The sequence below is a fragment of the Stegostoma tigrinum genome, chromosome 10, assembly GCF_030684315.1.
Source record: "Stegostoma tigrinum isolate sSteTig4 chromosome 10, sSteTig4.hap1, whole genome shotgun sequence".
NCBI lineage: Eukaryota > Metazoa > Chordata > Chondrichthyes > Orectolobiformes > Stegostomatidae > Stegostoma > Stegostoma tigrinum.
In genome coordinates, this window is record NC_081363.1 from 73,105,037 (window position 1) to 73,123,564 (window position 18,528).

General features: G+C 43.5%; 1 protein-coding gene across 6 annotated transcripts in view; it reads left to right on the top strand.

The window, feature by feature from the left end:
* The window catches only part of smoc1 (SPARC related modular calcium binding 1), a 226,136-nt gene that overhangs the window by 191,603 nt on the left and 16,005 nt on the right, over window positions 1-18,528 (top strand). For 5 of the 6 annotated variants that reach the window (XM_059649276.1, XM_059649277.1, XM_059649279.1 and 2 more), the window contains one exon: window positions 14,472-14,720. In XM_059649276.1, coding sequence (XP_059505259.1) covers window positions 14,472-14,720 — 249 coding nt within the window. Of the gene's footprint in view, window positions 1-14,471; window positions 14,725-18,528 lie in introns of those variants that run through there. The other variant, XM_048538238.1, reaches the window with a different exon arrangement.

The following is an 18,528-nucleotide window of genomic DNA, read 5'->3' on the forward strand; positions in this document are numbered from 1 at the left end:
TTAACTGCGTCTGAAACGGCCAAGTAAGGGTAATTAGGGCTGGGGCAATAAATGCTGGCCTTTCCGGTATTGCTCGCTTCCCATGAAAGAAGAAAGAAAGCAAAATATCAGTTTGTTTTAATATTTCAAAAACTTACTTTATTCGTAAAAAATATCTTTCGTCACAAATAAAGTTTGGTTCTGTACAATAGCATATGAAGAAAATAAGCAAGCGTTGGTGTTTGATGTATCCAACAAGCAACCCCAAAGGCATCTTTAACTTGTACAGGACTATATTTACATGCATCTGAGGCACCGGGAGGGTCTTATAACTGGACATTCCCCCATTTAACTTCAGCTGAAGGAGCTTAGGTGACGCTCTTTCCCCACCGTGCTTTGGCAGCAGCTGCCCCAAGCTTTAGTGTGTCCCTCAGCACATAGTCCTGGATCTTGGAATGTGCCAGCCTGCAACGCTCCCTCAAGGTCAACTCCTTATTCTGGAAGACCAACAAGTTTTGGGCAGACCAAAGAGCACCTTTCACTGAGTTGATGGTCCTCCAGGTGCTGTTGGTGTTTTGTCTCAGGGTGTGTGGCCGGGGGCAACAGACCATAGAAGACAGACTCCTATGCATGATGACTTTCATGCTAATTTTCGCCAGTGGTTCTCCAGGCATTTCTTCAGTCCAGTCTTTGTGACCCTCTAGGTGGTGCAGTGAGCTGGTATATAGACCTTTCACCCAGGGATTTGGACTTATTGCTGCTCCCTCTGTAGCCTACTGGAAAGAGCAACACATCTCTTCTCTAACGACACAGGCCCTAGACCAAAAGGCTTTTTGCAGATTCAGATCTGGATCTGCCATTCAGAGAGAATATGTTACTGGAAATAATCTTGAAAAGGCAGAAGATATGTCAACATCTGGAAAACAAAATTGGTGATCTGTGATCCATCAAAGTATTTTAATCTAAATTGTTAACCTGTCATTTCATTTTTCGCATAGGCATTTTAAGTTTGCGTTTCAGGTTTTCAGTTCTTTTGTGCCTTTATATCCATAATTCATTTGCATTCTTACTGTGGAAAAGCCTTAGGGATGGTTGGTATTTGAGACCATTTGAGGTTAGGGTTGATTTCTGAGATACGTTTACACTCTGAGTACAAATTTGGATTGCAAATGTAGGAAAATATTATCTCCTCTTGTACAAACTTGAGCAAGAAGCTTAAATTTCCCACAGGCTTCCTTGCATATTCCATTCCCATCACAGTCACTTCAGTTTGGAAAAAAAACTTTCCAAATAATGTGAAGAGGATGACGTGCAATTAATACAACTATTACTGAAGGTGTATCTAATGTCCAAAGTTCAGTGAACTGCAAGAGACAAGTTAAAAACCAACTTCCCCTTCCTGAAACTTCCAAATTTTAAACGTTTTAAAGCATCAAAAATTGCAAAGTACAGGCAGATATCCCCTTGTAACGTGGTCCACATTCCTCCAGTACACAAAGCCACACAATACCTGGCACAGGCCTAAATTGCAGGAGATATATTTATTAAGCCAACTTTTCTTCCTTTCGTGTAACTTTTTTTCTAACTGCAAAAACTTTTTGCAGCAAAGATCCATATCGGGCAACACAAGGAAGCTGAACAGTCAGAAGTAAAACCTGGTGGACTGCTCAAAATGTTGATAACTCAGAAAAATAGCAAAAATAAAATCTAAGCAACAAAGGAAAGCCCTGAGTTCTGGGCTTTAGAGTGATGCAGGTAAAACAAAACAACAGAAAAAAAGCCTTTTGGTGGCAGAGGTTTTCAGACCAAAAGCCCAAGAATTAATTTTCGGGCTGCAGCAATAGGGTATCTGGTGGATGGGAAGGAACATTAATTTTCTGCAAACTGCAGGGAATGTCAGTTCTTTCCAGTCAGACTTTCAGTGCATCTTCTACTTGTTTTGGGGTGTACTGTGACTCTGCAATTTCATGCCAAAACAGTTACCCTGGAGGGTTTCCAGGTATTTCCAGTTTCAAAATAAAGTGATTTCCAAGAGCTGCACCTGACTCTCTGCTTTTGTGCAACACAAGGCCCCGTATGATGGTGATAACTGAGCAGGTCTGCAATTAAGCAGGCCCATACTGCAGAAAGCTGTAGGACGGTGAATAATAAATGGTTCTGAAGCTTATTTATGGAGGGAAGGAACTCCTCCTGCTGCATTCCAAGGGTGCCTGGAATGTGAATGCAGGCTGAACCTGCAGTGGGATTTTGCTTCAACGTGAAGAACATCCAGAGCCTTGTGCACCTGTACTTAATGGGATTGTAGCCCAGACTCCATAAGAACCTTCTTCCCAAGATTTCCCTCTTCATCCAGTACAAATCCATAAAGACCATACACAGGGTCACTGACGGCTGCATCTGACTGACTGAGTCATGTGGGTAAGTTACCAGCAGTGCATTACTGGCTGTGAGAAGGGCACCCACGACAGAGATTTACAACTCAGCTCCCCCAGCCCACAGACAGACAGACACACACACATTGACACACGCATAGACGCATATGCATACACATTGCAACCATCCTGTTAGAAGTTATTTAACAATAAGCCACTAAAAAGCCCAAAGATGAGTTCCCTCTGTCCATGTGCAAACCATGGTCTTACGCTTGACCTCCTCACAGATAGGTCTAACTGACATCAGGGACTCGTAGGTAGCGACCATGCTCAGTGCTTAGCTCCATGGAAAAGCCTAAATCCATTCACAGTGACTGGAGTGATATAACTTCACAGCAGATTAACACAGGGATTCAATGCTGCCAAATGTAGATCAATCTGATGTGGTGTGGCAGCAGCATTGATCATTCGAGCACCTTGTCAAGCACCAACAATAGACACAACAAGGTGTAGAGCTGGATGAACACAGCTGGCCAAGTAGCATCAGAGGAGCAGGAAAACTGACGTTTTGGGCCTACACCATTCCTCGGAAATGCCGAAGGGTCTAGGCCCGAAACGTCAGCGTTCCTGGTCCTCTGATGCTGCTTGGCCTGCTGTGTTCATCCAGCTCTTCACCTTATTATCTCAGATTCTACAGCATCTGCAGTTCCAGCTATCTCTGAAACAAGCACCAACAATATCCAACAATTCTCTCTTGCCTCATTAACTTGCTTGTCTTTGCTAGGCATGTGCCCACCTTGGCTTTACTTCATCCATTGCTTTGTTTCAGATTTTAGCAATGCTCACAAATTATAACTTCTTTTAAACTCATCCTTTCTGATGTTACCAGTGCTTTTTTGTTTGCTTCTATTGTTCCAACACGACAAAAGAACAAATCCATTTCTGAAGAAGGGTCAGACCTGAAACTTCAGCTTTCCTGCTCCACTGATGCTGCCTGGCCTGCTGTGTTCCTCTAGCCCCGCACTCTGTTATCAAAGCCTCCCAAACTGTTTTCTTTTTGGATTCAAATAGACAGCTCATACCTCTGCCTTAAAACTTTTCTTCAAACAAAATAAGGACAAAGTACACCTCTTAAAGCCATAGAATTGTAACACGGGGCTAAGCAATTTCACATCCAATGGATCACACCTATGGTCTGCATTCCTACCTCATCCTGCCAAAGATAGTAGTGGAGAATAAAAATAAAGTGGGAGACAGAGGCTCCACAAACATCCCCAACATCAATGATCGAAGAGTTCAATACATACTGCAGAAGATAAGACTAAAGTAATTGAAATCCACCCTCATCCATGATGGGTGGCCCAGTGGCTCATTGGTGAGCAATGCTACCTCACTTTGCCAGGACCTGGGTTCGACTCCACCTTTGGGTGTCAGTCTGTGTGGAGTTTGCATATTTCTCCCTGTGTCTGCATGGGGCTCCTCAGGGTGCTTCCTCCCACAACCCAAAAATGTGCAGGTTGGGTAGATCGGCCATTGTAAAATTGTACACAGTGTCCTGGGATGTATAAGTTAGGTGGAGCATGCATGGGAAAGGCAGGGTGATAGGAATGGGGTGGATCTAGATAGGATGCTGGTTGGAGGGTCATGATGGGCTGAATGGCCTGCTTCCACACTGCAGGGATTCGAGGAATCATAAGTGTCAAGTAGATGATCCATTTTGACCTCCTCCGGTGCTCCCCAGCATCAGAGATGCCAGCCTTCAACTGATGTGATTCTCAAGAAAAGGCTGAAGGCACAGAATACTTTAAAGACTGTGGGCCCTGTTATCTTTCTGGTAATGGAACTGAATACTTGTGCTCCACAGCTTTCCTATGTCCCTCACCAAGCTGCTCCACCGCAGCCACAGTGCTGACGTCCACCTGACAATGTGGAAAACTGCCTGTGCTAAAAGCAGGACAAATTGATCCCAGCCAATTACTGGCCCCGCCAATCTACTCCTGATCACCAGCAAAATGGTGGAAGGGGTTGTTGACAGTATTATCATCAAGTGGGTATTTCAAAAGAGTAAGCTGCTCACTGGCACTCAGTTTGTCTTTTGCCAGGGCCACTCAGCATTTGACTGAGTGTGGCATCAAGGAGACCTCTTAAACAGGTGTCAGTAGATTCCGGGAAAACCCTCCACTGGTCAGAATCATACTAGGAATAAAGGAAGATGGCTGTGGCTGTTGGAGGTCAGTCACAGGTTGGATGAGAGCAGCTGCAAGAACTCTCAAGCCACTCGACACCATGCAGGGAAAGAAACAGGCCACTGGAACTCAACCAGCATCTGCAGGCTGTAGAATGTGAAACTGGACATGAAATTGCTTAGCCCCGTGTGACAATTCTACGGCGTTAAGAGGCGTATTTTGTCCTTATTTTGTTTGAAGAAAAGTTTTAAGACAGAGGTATGAGTTGTCTATTTGAATCCAAAAAGAAAACAGTTTGGGAGGCTTTGATAACAGAGTGCGGGGCTAGAGGAACACAGCAGGCCAGGCAGCATCAGTGGAGCAGGAAAGCTGAAGTTTCAGGTCTGACCCTTCTTCAGAAATGGATTTGTTCTTTTGTCGTGTTGGAACAATAGAAGCAAACAAAAAAGCACTGGTAACATCAGAAAGGATGAGTTTAAAAGAAATTATAATTTGTGAGCATTGCTAAAATCTGAAACAAAGCAATGGATGAAGTAAAGCCAAGGTGGGCACATGCCTAGCAAAGACAAGCAAGCTAATGAGACAAGAGAGAATTGTTGGATATTGTTGGTGCTTGTTTCAGAGATAGCTGGAACTGCAGATGCTGTAGAATCTGAGATAATAAGGTGAAGAGCTGGATGAACACAGCAGGCCAAGCAGCATCAGAGGACCAGGAGGCTGACGTTTTGGGTCGAAACCTTTCTGAAGAAGTTTCTCAACCCGAAACGTCAGTTTTCCTGCTCCTCTGATGCAACTTGGCCAGCAGTGTTCATCCAGCTCTACACCTTGTTGTGTCTATTGTTGGTGCTTGACAAGGTGCTTGAATGATCAATGCTGCTGCCACACCACGTCAGATTGATCTACATTTGGCAGCATTGAATCCCTGTGTTAATCTGCTGTGAAGTTATATCACTCCAGTCACTGTGAATGGATTTAGGCTTTTCCATGGAGCTAAGCACTGGGCATGGTTGCTACCTACGAGTCCCTGATGTCAGTTAGACCTATCTGTGAGGAGGTCAAGCGTAAGACCATGGTTTGCACAAGGACAGAGTTAACCCATCTTTGGGCTTTTTAGTGGCTTATTGTTAAATAACTTCTAACAGAAGGATATGTAGGGGAGGGTGAGTCCGGATTGGATGCTCTTTGGACAGTTGGTGTGGACTTGATGGGACAAATGGCCTGGATCCACACTATAGGGATTCAATGAAAATGTGTTTTTTTCGGCAACACTGAAAATCCCCGTTCCCGAACATCTATTTGTATTCCTGTGACAGAGGTACCACAAAGTGCAATCTGTTTGGGTCTGTTAAAGAATGACAGCTTCATAAGACTGTGTTGTTCACCCATGTACAGGAGGCAGTTTTGCTGTGGTGGACCATTTGAACAAGTACAATGCTGAAATATGAATTAGACTTTCACAGTCAGATGGAAAACAAGATGTCTGTCATGTCTCCTGCATTTTGAAACGTGTCAGACCATTAATTATGAAAACAATTCAGTGTCCAGAGTAGAAAACCAATCCATATTTATCAGAATCCTGTGTCAAAACTACTATATGGCCATTTTCTGATCTTAAAGATTTCTTGAATTTTTGATTGTCATTTAGATTATATTTTGTTCTTGAACAGTGACTTACAGTTCATTTCCGTTCATCCTATGCCTATATTTTCGGAATTTGCACTAAATGTCTGTCGAGTTTTGTCATGAAATTATATATCCTAGTGTTGAGATGACCTTAGTTGACAATAGCATGTCAAACTTGTGATGTAACGAGAACATATTGGAGTCCATTGCACTTGTAGTATATACAAAATTAGTCATTATTGACCAGTGTTTATTTTTCTACTTTCGCTAGATTTTTGTTTGCTGGCAGGTTTACTTTGAAAGGCAGCAATTGCCAGTTGAAATACAAGCTGAGATGAACAGTTATTTATTAACCCATCTTGTCACCCAACAGCACATAAGTAACAGCATAGCCCATGATACTATCAAATGCCCCGAAGCATTGAGCTAAGTGTCCCTATTTTGGAAACTGCTGTATGATGGAGTAGGATATGTAATTTATCTATAGTTTAAATGATTAGTGGAGGCCATTAACAATGTTTACACACTATACATAAAAAAGTGAACAACTGGACTTGTCATCAGACAATGTAATTTGTAAATTTTTGCTTGGTTGTACAGAACTCAAACACAGATGAAAAGAAAAAAAACATATTGTTGCCTCTCTTTGCATTGAATATGTTTAATCCTTCTTCATTTTCTGACTAACCTGGGAGCTTGGGGAGCCCGTAACCTCCGGTTGCTATTTCCATTGCAATGCTTTGAAAATCACCCGCCCCCAACCCCAGTCAGGACCCTTCTCTCCTGCAATATAAATTGTGTGATTGTGATTAATATTTGGCGTTCTTGCATTTGCCCTGATGAGCGCAAGACAGAAAAGTTTCACCAAGATGTCTCTCTTTATTTTAACAATAAACAAGTCTCTATGGGAAATATGGAATTCTAGATTTGGCTAGCCCCTAATACCAGCTACTATTAGTTCGACTTCCCTTGCATATTGAATTTTTAAATACTTTGCGTGACAAGTTTCTGAAAATGTGAGTTGGTGGCAATGCAGTCAGGGGAACAGCACACCAGGGTCCTGAATGAATATGGCAAGTAACTGTAAAACGCTTTACCAATCAAACAAACAGCATGTGGACTGAAATATGGATTTATAAGGGATTCAATGACATATCAGGTACAGAAAGGAGGGAACAAGAAAAGAAAAGTAAGATTGGAGTAAAAAGAAAGAATTGCATTTATTTGTGACCCCCAGGCACCTCAAAGATTTTCTTTTACAGCTATTGAAGCTCTTTTTCTAGTGTTACTGCTTTTTGTACGCAAGTAGAGTCACAGCGATGTCCAGCTTGGAAACAGATCCTTCGGACCAATTCATGTGTGCCGACCAGATATCCTAAATTAATCTCGTGCCCTTTTGCCAGCATTTGCCCCATGTTCCTCTGAACTCTTCCCATTCATCCAGATGCCTTTTAAATTGTCCCAGCCTCCACCACTTGCTGTGGCAGCTCATTCCATACATACACCAACCTCTGTGTCAAGAAGTTGCCTCTTTGGTCCCTTTTAAATTTTATTCTCTCACCTTAAACCTATGCTGTCTGGTTTTGGACTCCCCTATCCTGTGAAAAAGACAATGACTATTTACCCTATCCATTCCCTCAAGATTTTATAAGCCTCTGTCAGGTCACCCCTCAGCCTCCAACAATCCAGGGAAAATAGCCCCAGCCTGTTCAGCCTCTCCCTATAGCTCAAACCCTCCAACCCTGGCAACATCCCTGTAAATCTTTTCTGCAGAAATACTACAGTAACTTGAGTCAAGTAGTCAGGTTATGTACAGCTAACGCCGACAGAGCCCAAATGTTGTAGATTATCAAATAATTTGTCTGTTGGGTTGTGAATCGAGGGGAAATATTGGTCAGGACAGCCGAGGTGGTTCTCTTTGCAGCACTGGAGTGTCGGCCCTCGTTTTTGAGCTTAAGATCTGTGATGGAACATGAACCGAAACCTTGTGATATTGAATTAAGAGCGCTACCAACTGAACTATGGCTGACACACACACACACACACACACACACACACACAAGTGAATGAGAAGGGAGGCGGAAAGGAAAAGTATTTTTATCTTAGTTTTAAACTTGTGATTTTAACAATGGTCAGAAACTAAAGGAATGAGATCTCACACACGTAGTTATCTTTCAGTGGCAATAAGGTTAATTGGCAGCAATTGAAATTTATAACAAAAATAGAAATTGCTGGAAAAGCTCAGGAGGCCTGGCAGTATGTGTGGAGAGAAACCAGAGGTCACGCTTTGGGCCGAGTGGCCCTTCATCAGAACCTGAGGAGATTTTTATTGAAATTTAAAACATTGGTTTACAATGTGTTTAATTATTTGCAATTATGTATCTTGACCTTGCATGCTGACTTCAACTTGTACCTACCTCCGAAGAACAGTGACTCCAAACCATTCAATCCATTTCAGCGGTGACATAGCAAGCAAGACATTGTTTTTGCCAAGCTAACAGAAGAGTGAAGAAACTCACACGCAAAATAAACTTTGCAACCATCATGTTTATTTATGCACTTGCTTCTTACTTGCAGTTCCTTTGCTATTTGTAGAGAAACGACAGCAGCACATTCTGTTAACTTCCATGTTGTGTTGAGAGGAAAATCTAGCCCAATAATCTCAACTGGAGAAAGGTTGAGTCTTGCATTTAGGGAAGAAAAAACAACTTCATGTATTATTGATGGTGAGTTGGCAGTGCTCACAATATGTTTAGATATTCAGAGTCTCTAACGTTTTAGTAAAGATCTGTAGCTCAGGTTGCAGTGAGAGACGTTGGGTGGTTCACCGAGCTGACTGGTTTTCATGAAAATGTTTTGTCTCCCTTCTAGGTGACATCTTCAGTGCTGTCTAGCCTCTGTTGAAGCGCTGTTGTTCTGTCCCTCTCTGAACTTATATGAACCAGTCTGCCATGGTGGATAGTCCTGTTTCCGGTTCTGTACCGTGTGGTATGTAGATGGGGGTCTGTTTTCAGCATGGTTGTTTATTGCATCATTGGCCGTAAACCAGTCCTCCAGGAATTCTCGTGCTTGTCTTATCTCATTTGTTCCAGTACTGTTACATTGTCCCAACTAAACTGATGTCCTTTTATGTGGGAGCGTATTGAAACAATGGAGAGTTGGCCAGGCTATTTTTCTGCGGGTTGATGTTCATGTATGCTGGTGGCAAGCCTCCTGCCCATCTGTCCTACATAGTGCTTCTTTTGGTTGCTGCATGGGGGTATGGTAGCTCAGTGGTTAGCACTGCTGCCTCACAGCGCCAGGGACCCGGGTTCCATTCCACCCTCGGGCAACTGTATATGTGGAGTTTACACATTCTCCCCCTGTCTGCTTGGTTTTCCTCCCACAGTCCAAAGATGTGCAGGCTAGGTGGATTGGCCATGCCTAATTGCCCACAGCATTCAGGGATGTTTAAGTTCGGGGAATGGGTGTAGGTGGGGTGTTCTAAGTGTTGGTGTGAACTTGTCGGGCTGAGGGGCCTGTTTCCACACTGTAGGGATTCTATGAAATGCTGTGGTATTTTATATGACACATTTGCCCTGCTCATTGTGGTTATGGGGTCTTTTGTCTTTGAGAGCCATTGGCAGAGTGTGACTGTTGGTTTGTGTGTGACATCAGTTTGACTGGGACAAAGTTACCGTACTAGGCCAAGCAAAGAGAAGGCAAGCACGAAAATTCCCGGAGGCTTGGTTTTCAACCACTGGTGCGATTTAAAAAAAACATGTTGAAACAGGCCCCTATGGTGCAAATCCGGAAATAGAGGACTATCTACAGTGACAGACCAGACCATATCAATTCAGAGCGGGCAGAACAACAGCGTTTCAATGGAGACGAGACAGCGCTGAATATTTCACCCAGAAGGGAGATGAACGATTTGCACAAAACAGCGAACAGTTAGCTTAGCGAACGAACACATTCAAAGACATCGGGATGACTCCCAGCCGTTCATACATGTTTGTAGTCAGCTTTAATCTTCAGTGAACAGTTAACTCTTCTACTGAGTGGGATTAATCCTACAGAAAAATGTTTGAGACATTGTTCGGCTCTGAAAGGGCAGCCGATAGCTCACACTTGCTTCCTCCATGGTTAGCTGCCCTCAGAAGCACCAAAGGGTCAAATTACCCATTTCTAGCAACATAAACTTTTATTAATGCGGCACCTTTTATATCATAAAATGCCCCGAGCGCACAGGAAGTTAATCAGATTAAAATTAAACTTCAGGCTTAAAGAGCTAATACGAGAGATGACCAAAAATTTGATTGGTGACGCAGTTTTTAATGGTAATTTATAAAAAGGAAGGGAGATTTAGCATAGAAACATAGAAAATAGGTGCATCAGTAGGCCATGTGGCCCTTCAAGCCTGCACCATCACTCAGTATGATCGTGGCTGATCATACAATTTCAGTATGCCACTTTTTCTCATATCCCATGATCCCTTTAGCTGTGAGGGCCATGTCCAGCTCCATCCTGAATATGGACCCAACAGCTTTCTGTGGGTGGTGAATTCCACAGGTTCGCAGCTCTCTAGTAAGTGAAGAAATGCTTCCTCATTCTCAGTCCTTGAATGGCTTACCCCTTACTCTTAGACTGTGACCCCTTGGGAGCTAATTCCTGAACTTCAGGCCTAAGCCTAAAGCTGAAGGTGTGGTTGCCATTGGTACAACAAGGGAAGAGATAAACGCAGTGTTGGAGGACCACGGATAGCTTGGGGTGTTGCATGAATGGAAGGAGGTTACAGTGATGGAGCGTAGTGAGGCTATAAAGGCATTTGAAAACAATGTTGAGCTCTATAAAACCCTGGTTAGACCACAATTGGACTATTGTGTTCAGTTCTAGTCGCCTCATTATTGAAAGATGTGGAAGCTTTAGAGAGGGTGCAGAGGAGATTTACCAGGATACTGCCTGGACTGGAGGCCAGGTCTCATGAGGAAAGGTTGCGGGAGCTAGAGCATTTCTCATTGGAGTGAAGAAGGATGAGAGGTGATTTAATAAAGGTGTACAAGATGATTGGAGGCATAGATAGGGTGGATAGCCAGAGACTTTTTTCTCAGGATGGAAATGACTATTACGAGGGGGCATAATTTTAAGGTGATTGGAGGAAGATATAGGGGAGATGTCAGAGGTACGTTCTTTACACAGAGAGTGGTGGGCGTGTGGAATGTGCTGTGGCAGTGGGAGTGGGGTTAGATATTTGAGACTTTTAAGCGACTCTTGGATATAGTAAAATGTAGAGTATGCAGGGTAGTTGATTTTAGTAGGATAATAGGTCGGCACAACATTGTGGGTCGAAGGGCCTGTACTGTGCTGTACTGTTCTATATTCTATGTTAATTTAAATCGAGCTGTTGCCAGATCAGGGGTCAGTGTAGGTCGCTGAACACAGGAGATGGTTGGATGGAGCTTGTTGCCACTCGGGATAGGGGCAGCAGAAACTAGGGTGAGCTGAACTTTATGCAGGCCAGAAAATAAGTGGCTCAGCCAGGAGACCTTTGGAATAATGAAATCCTGCAGGGACAGAAGTTTGGGTGAAAAGTAGTGGGACACTGTTTTCTAAAAGTGTGTTTCTTCTAATGATCCAATACAAGAAAATACCAACAACATCTATGCATGTAGGCCAATGGCAGGGCAACCAGCCTGACAATAAATACATAGAACAAACAATGGGCTCTCAAGCATGCAGGAGACTAGCATTAATAAATTTGTGTCCAATTTACTGTGATCTCCATCCCGAAACTAACCATACATTTTCCAGTGTCCCTTCCTGAAGAATTCACTTTATGTGGATTGGCCATTTTGGACTATTAAATCTTAAAGATGTCTGTGTAGTTGATTTCAGGGGAACCTGCAGGGAGTGGTGTTCCCGTGCATCTGCCTCCCTTGTCTTTCTCAACTGTAGGTGGGCTTCGAAGGTGCTGCCTGAGGATCTTTGGGGAATTTCTGCAGTGCATCCCGTAGATAGTACACGCTACTGCTGCTGATGGTGGGAGGGAGTGGACACTTGTGGATGTTGTGGGTTATCTGCTCCGTTTCATCTGCCTGCCTGCCTTGCACCTGTAGTAGGCGAAGCTATTTCTATAGCTATTCAAAGAAGAGCCACAATTTCTCTCAGTCTTGGCCAACTTTCAGCTCTCAACTGACACCTCCAAAATAGATTAGCTGCTCATTTATCTCATTGCTACAAGCAAATTAGTAGCTGTCTTTCCATACAAAACTGTAATGACTTCCAAAGGTCATCCCACCACAATTCAAAATTAATTCTTTGGCTGCAAGGTGCTATGGATGTACCCCTAAGGATGCAGAAAGCCTTATATAAATTTCTTCTGTTCTTTAAAATGTTCTAATTTGCAGGGTATTCAGCTCTACCATCTCAAATCCCAGATCTCAAGATTAACCAATAGCTTCTGTGTTCGAAACCTTTGTTTTGATGAGCTGCTAGCACCAGGAATCACTCTTCTTTGCTAAATGGCAAATAATCTATTAAAGCACAAACAAAAAAACAGAAATTGCTGGAGAAGCGCATCAGGTCTGGCAGTGTCTGTGGAGAGAAATCAGAATTTCAGGCCCAGTGACTCTTCCTTAGAACAGGTGGTAGTTCGGAAAAAATTGTGATCAGAGATAATGGGAACCACAGATGCTGGAGAATCTAAGACAACAAAGTGTGAAGCTGGATGAACACAGCAGGCCAAGCAGCATCTCAGCAGCACAAAAGCTGACGTTTCAGGCCTAGACCCTTCATCTCCCCATCTCCCTCTCTGATGAAGGGTCTAGGCCCCATATGTCAGCTTTTATAGTTCGGAAAAAGGTGGTTTTTATGCAGAAGTTTGGGTGGGGGAAGGGCATTAAGAGTAAATGGTAGGTGGGACAGAGCTCAAACAGAGAGAAGACCAAGATAACGAAATGTGAGGCTGGACGAACACAGCAGGCCCAGCAGCATCTCACGAGCACAAAAGCTGACGTTTCGGGCCTAGACCCTTCATCAGAGAGGGAGGTGGGTAACTTCTTCAGGTTAACCCCCTTCCCCTCCCTCTTTTCTGATGAAGGGTCTAGGCCCGAAACGTCAGCTTTTGTGCTCGTGAGATGCTGCTGGGCCTGCTGTGTTCGTCCAGCCTCACATTTCGTTATCTTGGATTCTCCAGCATCTGCAGTTCCCATTATCAGAGAGAAGACCAGTTGGGCAGACAAAGGAATTGATAATGGTCAGCCTGGGAGAATGAATAGCTACTAATGGGGACTATTAATGACTAACAATGGGTAACATGCAATAGCAGACTATGTGATAACAAGGTTGCAGGGGGGTGTGTTAGAAGTGAACTAAGGTATCCCACAGTTGTAATTTCTGATTTCCAGCATCTGCAGTTCTCTTGGTTTTTAAAAAGTCTATTAAAGCCTTCCCACCGGCTGCTTCGTAAATAAGCACAGATTGCACCGGCACATCTCTATTCTGTTGTGCCGCTGTGCGGTTCTTGTTTTGTGTTTGTGTGTGTTAGTGAAGCTGAAACCGTACAAAAAAGTTATTGAACATTAAAAGCCCTTTCTTGTCCCCAGTCAGCGAAAAGGAATTGCGAAGTGTTTCAGAGATAACAAAGTGTGGAACTGGATGAACACAGCAGGCCAAGCAGCATCTTAGGAGCACAAAAGCTGATGTTTTGGACCAAGACCGTCCATCAGAAAAGGGGGAGGGGAAGGGGGTTCTGAAGTAAATAGGGACAGAGGGGGAAACGGATTGAAAATGGGTAAAGGAGAAGATAGGTGGAGCAAGAGAGTTGCAGTGGGAGAGAGATCCCCTGAGGTTTGTCCGGAGGGAGGAGGGTAACTTCTTCAGGTTAGGCATCCCTGGAAGAGGCTTCGCAGTGTGATCAGAGATGACGGGAACTGCAGATGCTGGAGAATCCGAGATAACAAAGCGTGGAGCTGGATGAACACAGCAGGCCTCCTCCGGACTAACCTCAGGGGATCTCTCTCCCACTGCAACTCTCTTGCTCCACCTATCTTCTCCTCTATCCATCTTCGATCCCCCTCCCCCTCTCTCCCTATTTATTTCAGAATCCTCTCCCCCTCCCCCTTTTCTGATGAAGGGTCTAGGCCTGAAACGTCAGCTTTTGTGCTCCTAAGATGCTGCTTGGCCTGCTGTGTTCATCCAGCTCCACACTTTGTTGTCTTGGATTCTCCAGCATCTGCAGTTCCCATTATATCTGCGACGTGTTCCAGCTGTGTTTATTCATCGTGCTGGGCTGTCAGTCACCACTGATGGAACTGTTGTGTTACTAATGCAGGTTTCCTGAGCCCGATCCAAACCACACGCTGGAGGAACGCGTGGTACACTGGTACTTCGGTCAACTGGACAAGAATGGCAGCAACAACATCCACAAGAAGGAAATGAAGCCGTTCAAACGCTTCTTGAGGAAGAAAGCCAAGCCAAAGAAATGTGGACGGAAATTCACTGATTACTGTGACTTGAATGAAGACAAAACCATTTCGCTGCATGAGTTGAAAGGATGCTTAGGAGTGAAAGAAGGAGGCAAGTAATTATTTAAAAAATAATGAATGAAACACTGCAGTTAGTCAGAAACACTTTACTTCTGGCATCTTTCAGTTTTGGCAGAATATTTAATGTAAGTGAATTGCATGTTAACTGAATGGAAAATAGCATTTTATTAAAAAACAAATTGATCTCTCTCCAACTTTCTCCCTCCTGTCTTGCAGTGACTGCATTGTTTCATTTATGTGCATTAATTTTGAAATAGTTTTTTGAACCTTAAGGTGTTATTCAGCCAATATTTACAAGCTAATTTCAGGATTGTTTCTTCCTTTAACATTTTAGAATGTCTGAAGCCGTCAGTTTCATTATCTGTGTGAAAGTATACATGGATCCAATCTCAGTAAGCTGTCTATTGAATTTGCATGGACAGCAAAGTCATTTGGTTGAAGGTACTGAGGGAATCGCGTTTCCCCATGTCTCTTGTGCCTCCCAAATATTGTGTAAAGCACACAAAAGTCAGGATATGTAAACGAGGCAGAAAACTCAAGGTAGAACAGGGAATACTTGTCGGTGTCAGATTCCTCTGCATAGAAAAAAAACAGAGTGCGAAACACCTCAGTTGGGTCCATTTTCAGATTGGTCACAGATGTTGCTTCTTATGGCGGCCCATTAATTTGTCGTTCCACTTACACTCTGAGCTGAGTCAGTGTCAACCTATGCAATAATGTAGGCTATAGCTACATCTGACAGCAGTTCAAAATTCCTGGAGTTCTCTTTCTAACAGCACTGTGGGTGCCCTTCACCATATGAATTGAAGCAGTTCAGTAAGGAAGCTCATCACCACCTTCTCAAAGACAGGGGGTGCAATTAGCAACAAATACTGGACTTTGCAGTGACATCCTCCAATCTTGAGGCATTGGTTGAGCTGAGGAAGCTCAGGAGAAAGAATTCAGCAATTGGTAAGGGTAGGGGGGTGTAGGAGGGTGAGGAGGATGGGTGAATTGTTGTGTTTTCCTTTGTGTCACAAATAATGGCATTTTACAAAAGGTGGCTACACGCCATCAGGTCCTGGTATGGGACTCCTAATACTCAGATGTGGGGACTTCATGCCCTGTACCATTCAATCTCCTATGCTGTTACAGCCTTCATCATTAATAGTGAAGGGTTGATAAGATTAGGCAACAAGTGCAGAAGGAGCATGCCTGATCTGACCATGTATTTCTCTGTCCATCCCAATTCATACTTGATTTCCCTTCTATTAATAATTTGACCATCCAAAACTCTTTCGTCCTGTGCAGTGCAGGTCAAATTAATTTGATATGGAGGGCTGAATCCACCACCCCAGCACTTCGTCATGCCATATTCAGCAATAGAAGTTTTAATATTAATGGATTATTATTTTTCTTAACATATTCCTTCAAAGTTCTTTGACAAAGAATACTTGATGGATTCAATGGTACAATTTCTTCCTTGCCTTTGTTTTAATTTCTCTGTTCTTACATTTTGGAGACAATGTGTTGCCTTCACATTGACCTCCCTTCAGTATCTTTTGCATTCGGGATTTGGTATTAATTTGGTCAGTTATTTAGATAAGAAATTAAGAAGCTGAAATCACTCATTTAACAAATTGTTGCTTGGATTTTTTTAAAGGGTAAGCTATTGATTTTCAGGCAACTGCGCATTCTGTTTTAATTCTGCCATTGGGCCTTCGGCGAATTTGTGCTGTAAACTGCACAAGCAAGAAGAAATTTGCCCAGTGGAAAATGTTCCCATCCTCCCTCCCTCTGGACAGCCTATTTCGGGGGTGCAATTCTGCTGGAGTCACTTGTCCTCCAGTAGATCGATCAACGGACCAACCTTATCAGCCCTTAGCTCCCAGTGATTTATTTCCTCCCAGTTTTTTGATGAGACTGATATCTGGTAAATCAATGATTGCATTGGAGCTACTGCTTACTCTCATCTGGAATTGTAAACAAAGCATCAATTTTATTTCCAATTCTGTTTTTCTCTCCACTGATGATGCCAGGCCAGCTGAGCTTGTTAATATCAGGTTTTTTGTTTTAAATCCTACGTGAGTTAATATATTTTTGCTTTTTTTTCATAATTCTACTTCAGTGAATTTTACCAAAAAATTACAGATCATTTCCCGTAGTCTGAGTACATTGGAAGTTAGCGATCCTGTTTGCCTGATGTTTCCTGATTATAAATCCGTCATCCCTCACTGAATTATCAGGAGAATGAAATAGAATGAACAGTTAATGATGGCTAATGCAGACATAAGACTTGCAGTTGGTGAAAGACTGCTTAATATTGTTAGTCTGTGTCAAGCCAGTTTATTTGTTTTAATGCAGCAGCTGATACTGACAATGAGCATGTGCGGGAAATACTGACCCCTATTGTTGCAGCACAAATAAACGTGGCATTTGAAAGTGGATCTGTTTGAACCGTGGGGGAATGGGGTCAGAACAGGATTTGGCTGGGCTTGCCTTTGACTGAACATCATAAAACAAAATATCACCACAAAGGTGACATTAGTTTAGATAACTTAAACGTTGTTTAAAAAAGATAGGCTTTACAGCGCGTTTTAAAGAAAGAAATAAAGTGGAGCAGAGTGCATTGTGAAGCTTGGGCTCTGAGCAACTCAAGGTGCTGCTACCAACTTCAGAGGCTGATACCAACAGTGTATCAGTTATAATCGGGAATCCTCAAGAGGCCAGAATTACAGATGTGCAGAAATCTCGAACCATGTGGAGCTGGATGACATTATAAAGAAAGGGTGGGGAGAAGCCATGGACATATCTGAGTGTAAGCTTAAGAATTTGAAAGTGAAGATGTTGCTTGGTCAGTAACCCGTCAGTGATTTGGAATCTGATTTGATCCACATATAGGAAAAGACTTGCCCTTGGTGCTTGTGTCCTGAACTTCTCTCTCGTCAAGTTGCTTTGAAAACTGTAAATTACACCTTGCACCTTGCTGGCCTGGCAGAGTGGTCCATAAAATGAGCTCATGGTGAGGCGGGTCATCAGCCTTCCTTCCCCTCACAAACTTATTCTTTTCGCACAGCTAGTGAGATCACAGAATTCATGAAAAGGTGTTTCAAGGTTCATGAACACAGCGGCACAGTGGCTCACTGGCTAGCATTGCTGCCTGAGAGCGCCAGGCTCAATTCCCACCTCGGGCACATTCTGCATATGCCTGCCTGGGGTTCCTCTGGGTGCTCCAGTTTCCTCCCACAGAACAAAGATGTGCAGGTTAGGCGGATTGGCCATGGGAAATTGCCCATCGTGTCCAGGCATGTGTAGGTTCGATGCGTTGATCATGGGAAATGCAGGAATTGGGCAGGGGGATGGGCCTGAGTGGGATGACATTTGGAGGGTTGGTGTGGACTTGTTGGGCCAGATGGACTGTTTCTGTGCCATTGGGATTCTATAAAACAAAAACCACACTACACACCAGCCTAGATTTATCAGATGACTAAATGGTCAAGTGCTATGAGTGGATCACAAAGGGTGTCATGGTGGCTCAGCTGTTAGCACTGCTGACTGATAGTGCTAGGGACCAAAGTTCGATTCCATCCTTTCGCGACTGTCTACATGAGAGTTTGCACATTCTCCCTGTTTCTGCCGGGTGCTCCAGTTTCCTCCTACAGTCCAAACATGCACAGGTGACATGGCTTGGCCATGCTAAATTGCCCATAGTGTCCAGGGATGTGCAGGCTGGGTGGGTTGGCCACAGGCACTACAGAGATGGGGTGGGTCTAGTTTGTACTTGATGGGTTCAATGGCCTGCTTCCGCACTGAGGGGATTTTATGAACGTAAATTTGCATTCTTTTGCCTGGGGGACATCTTTG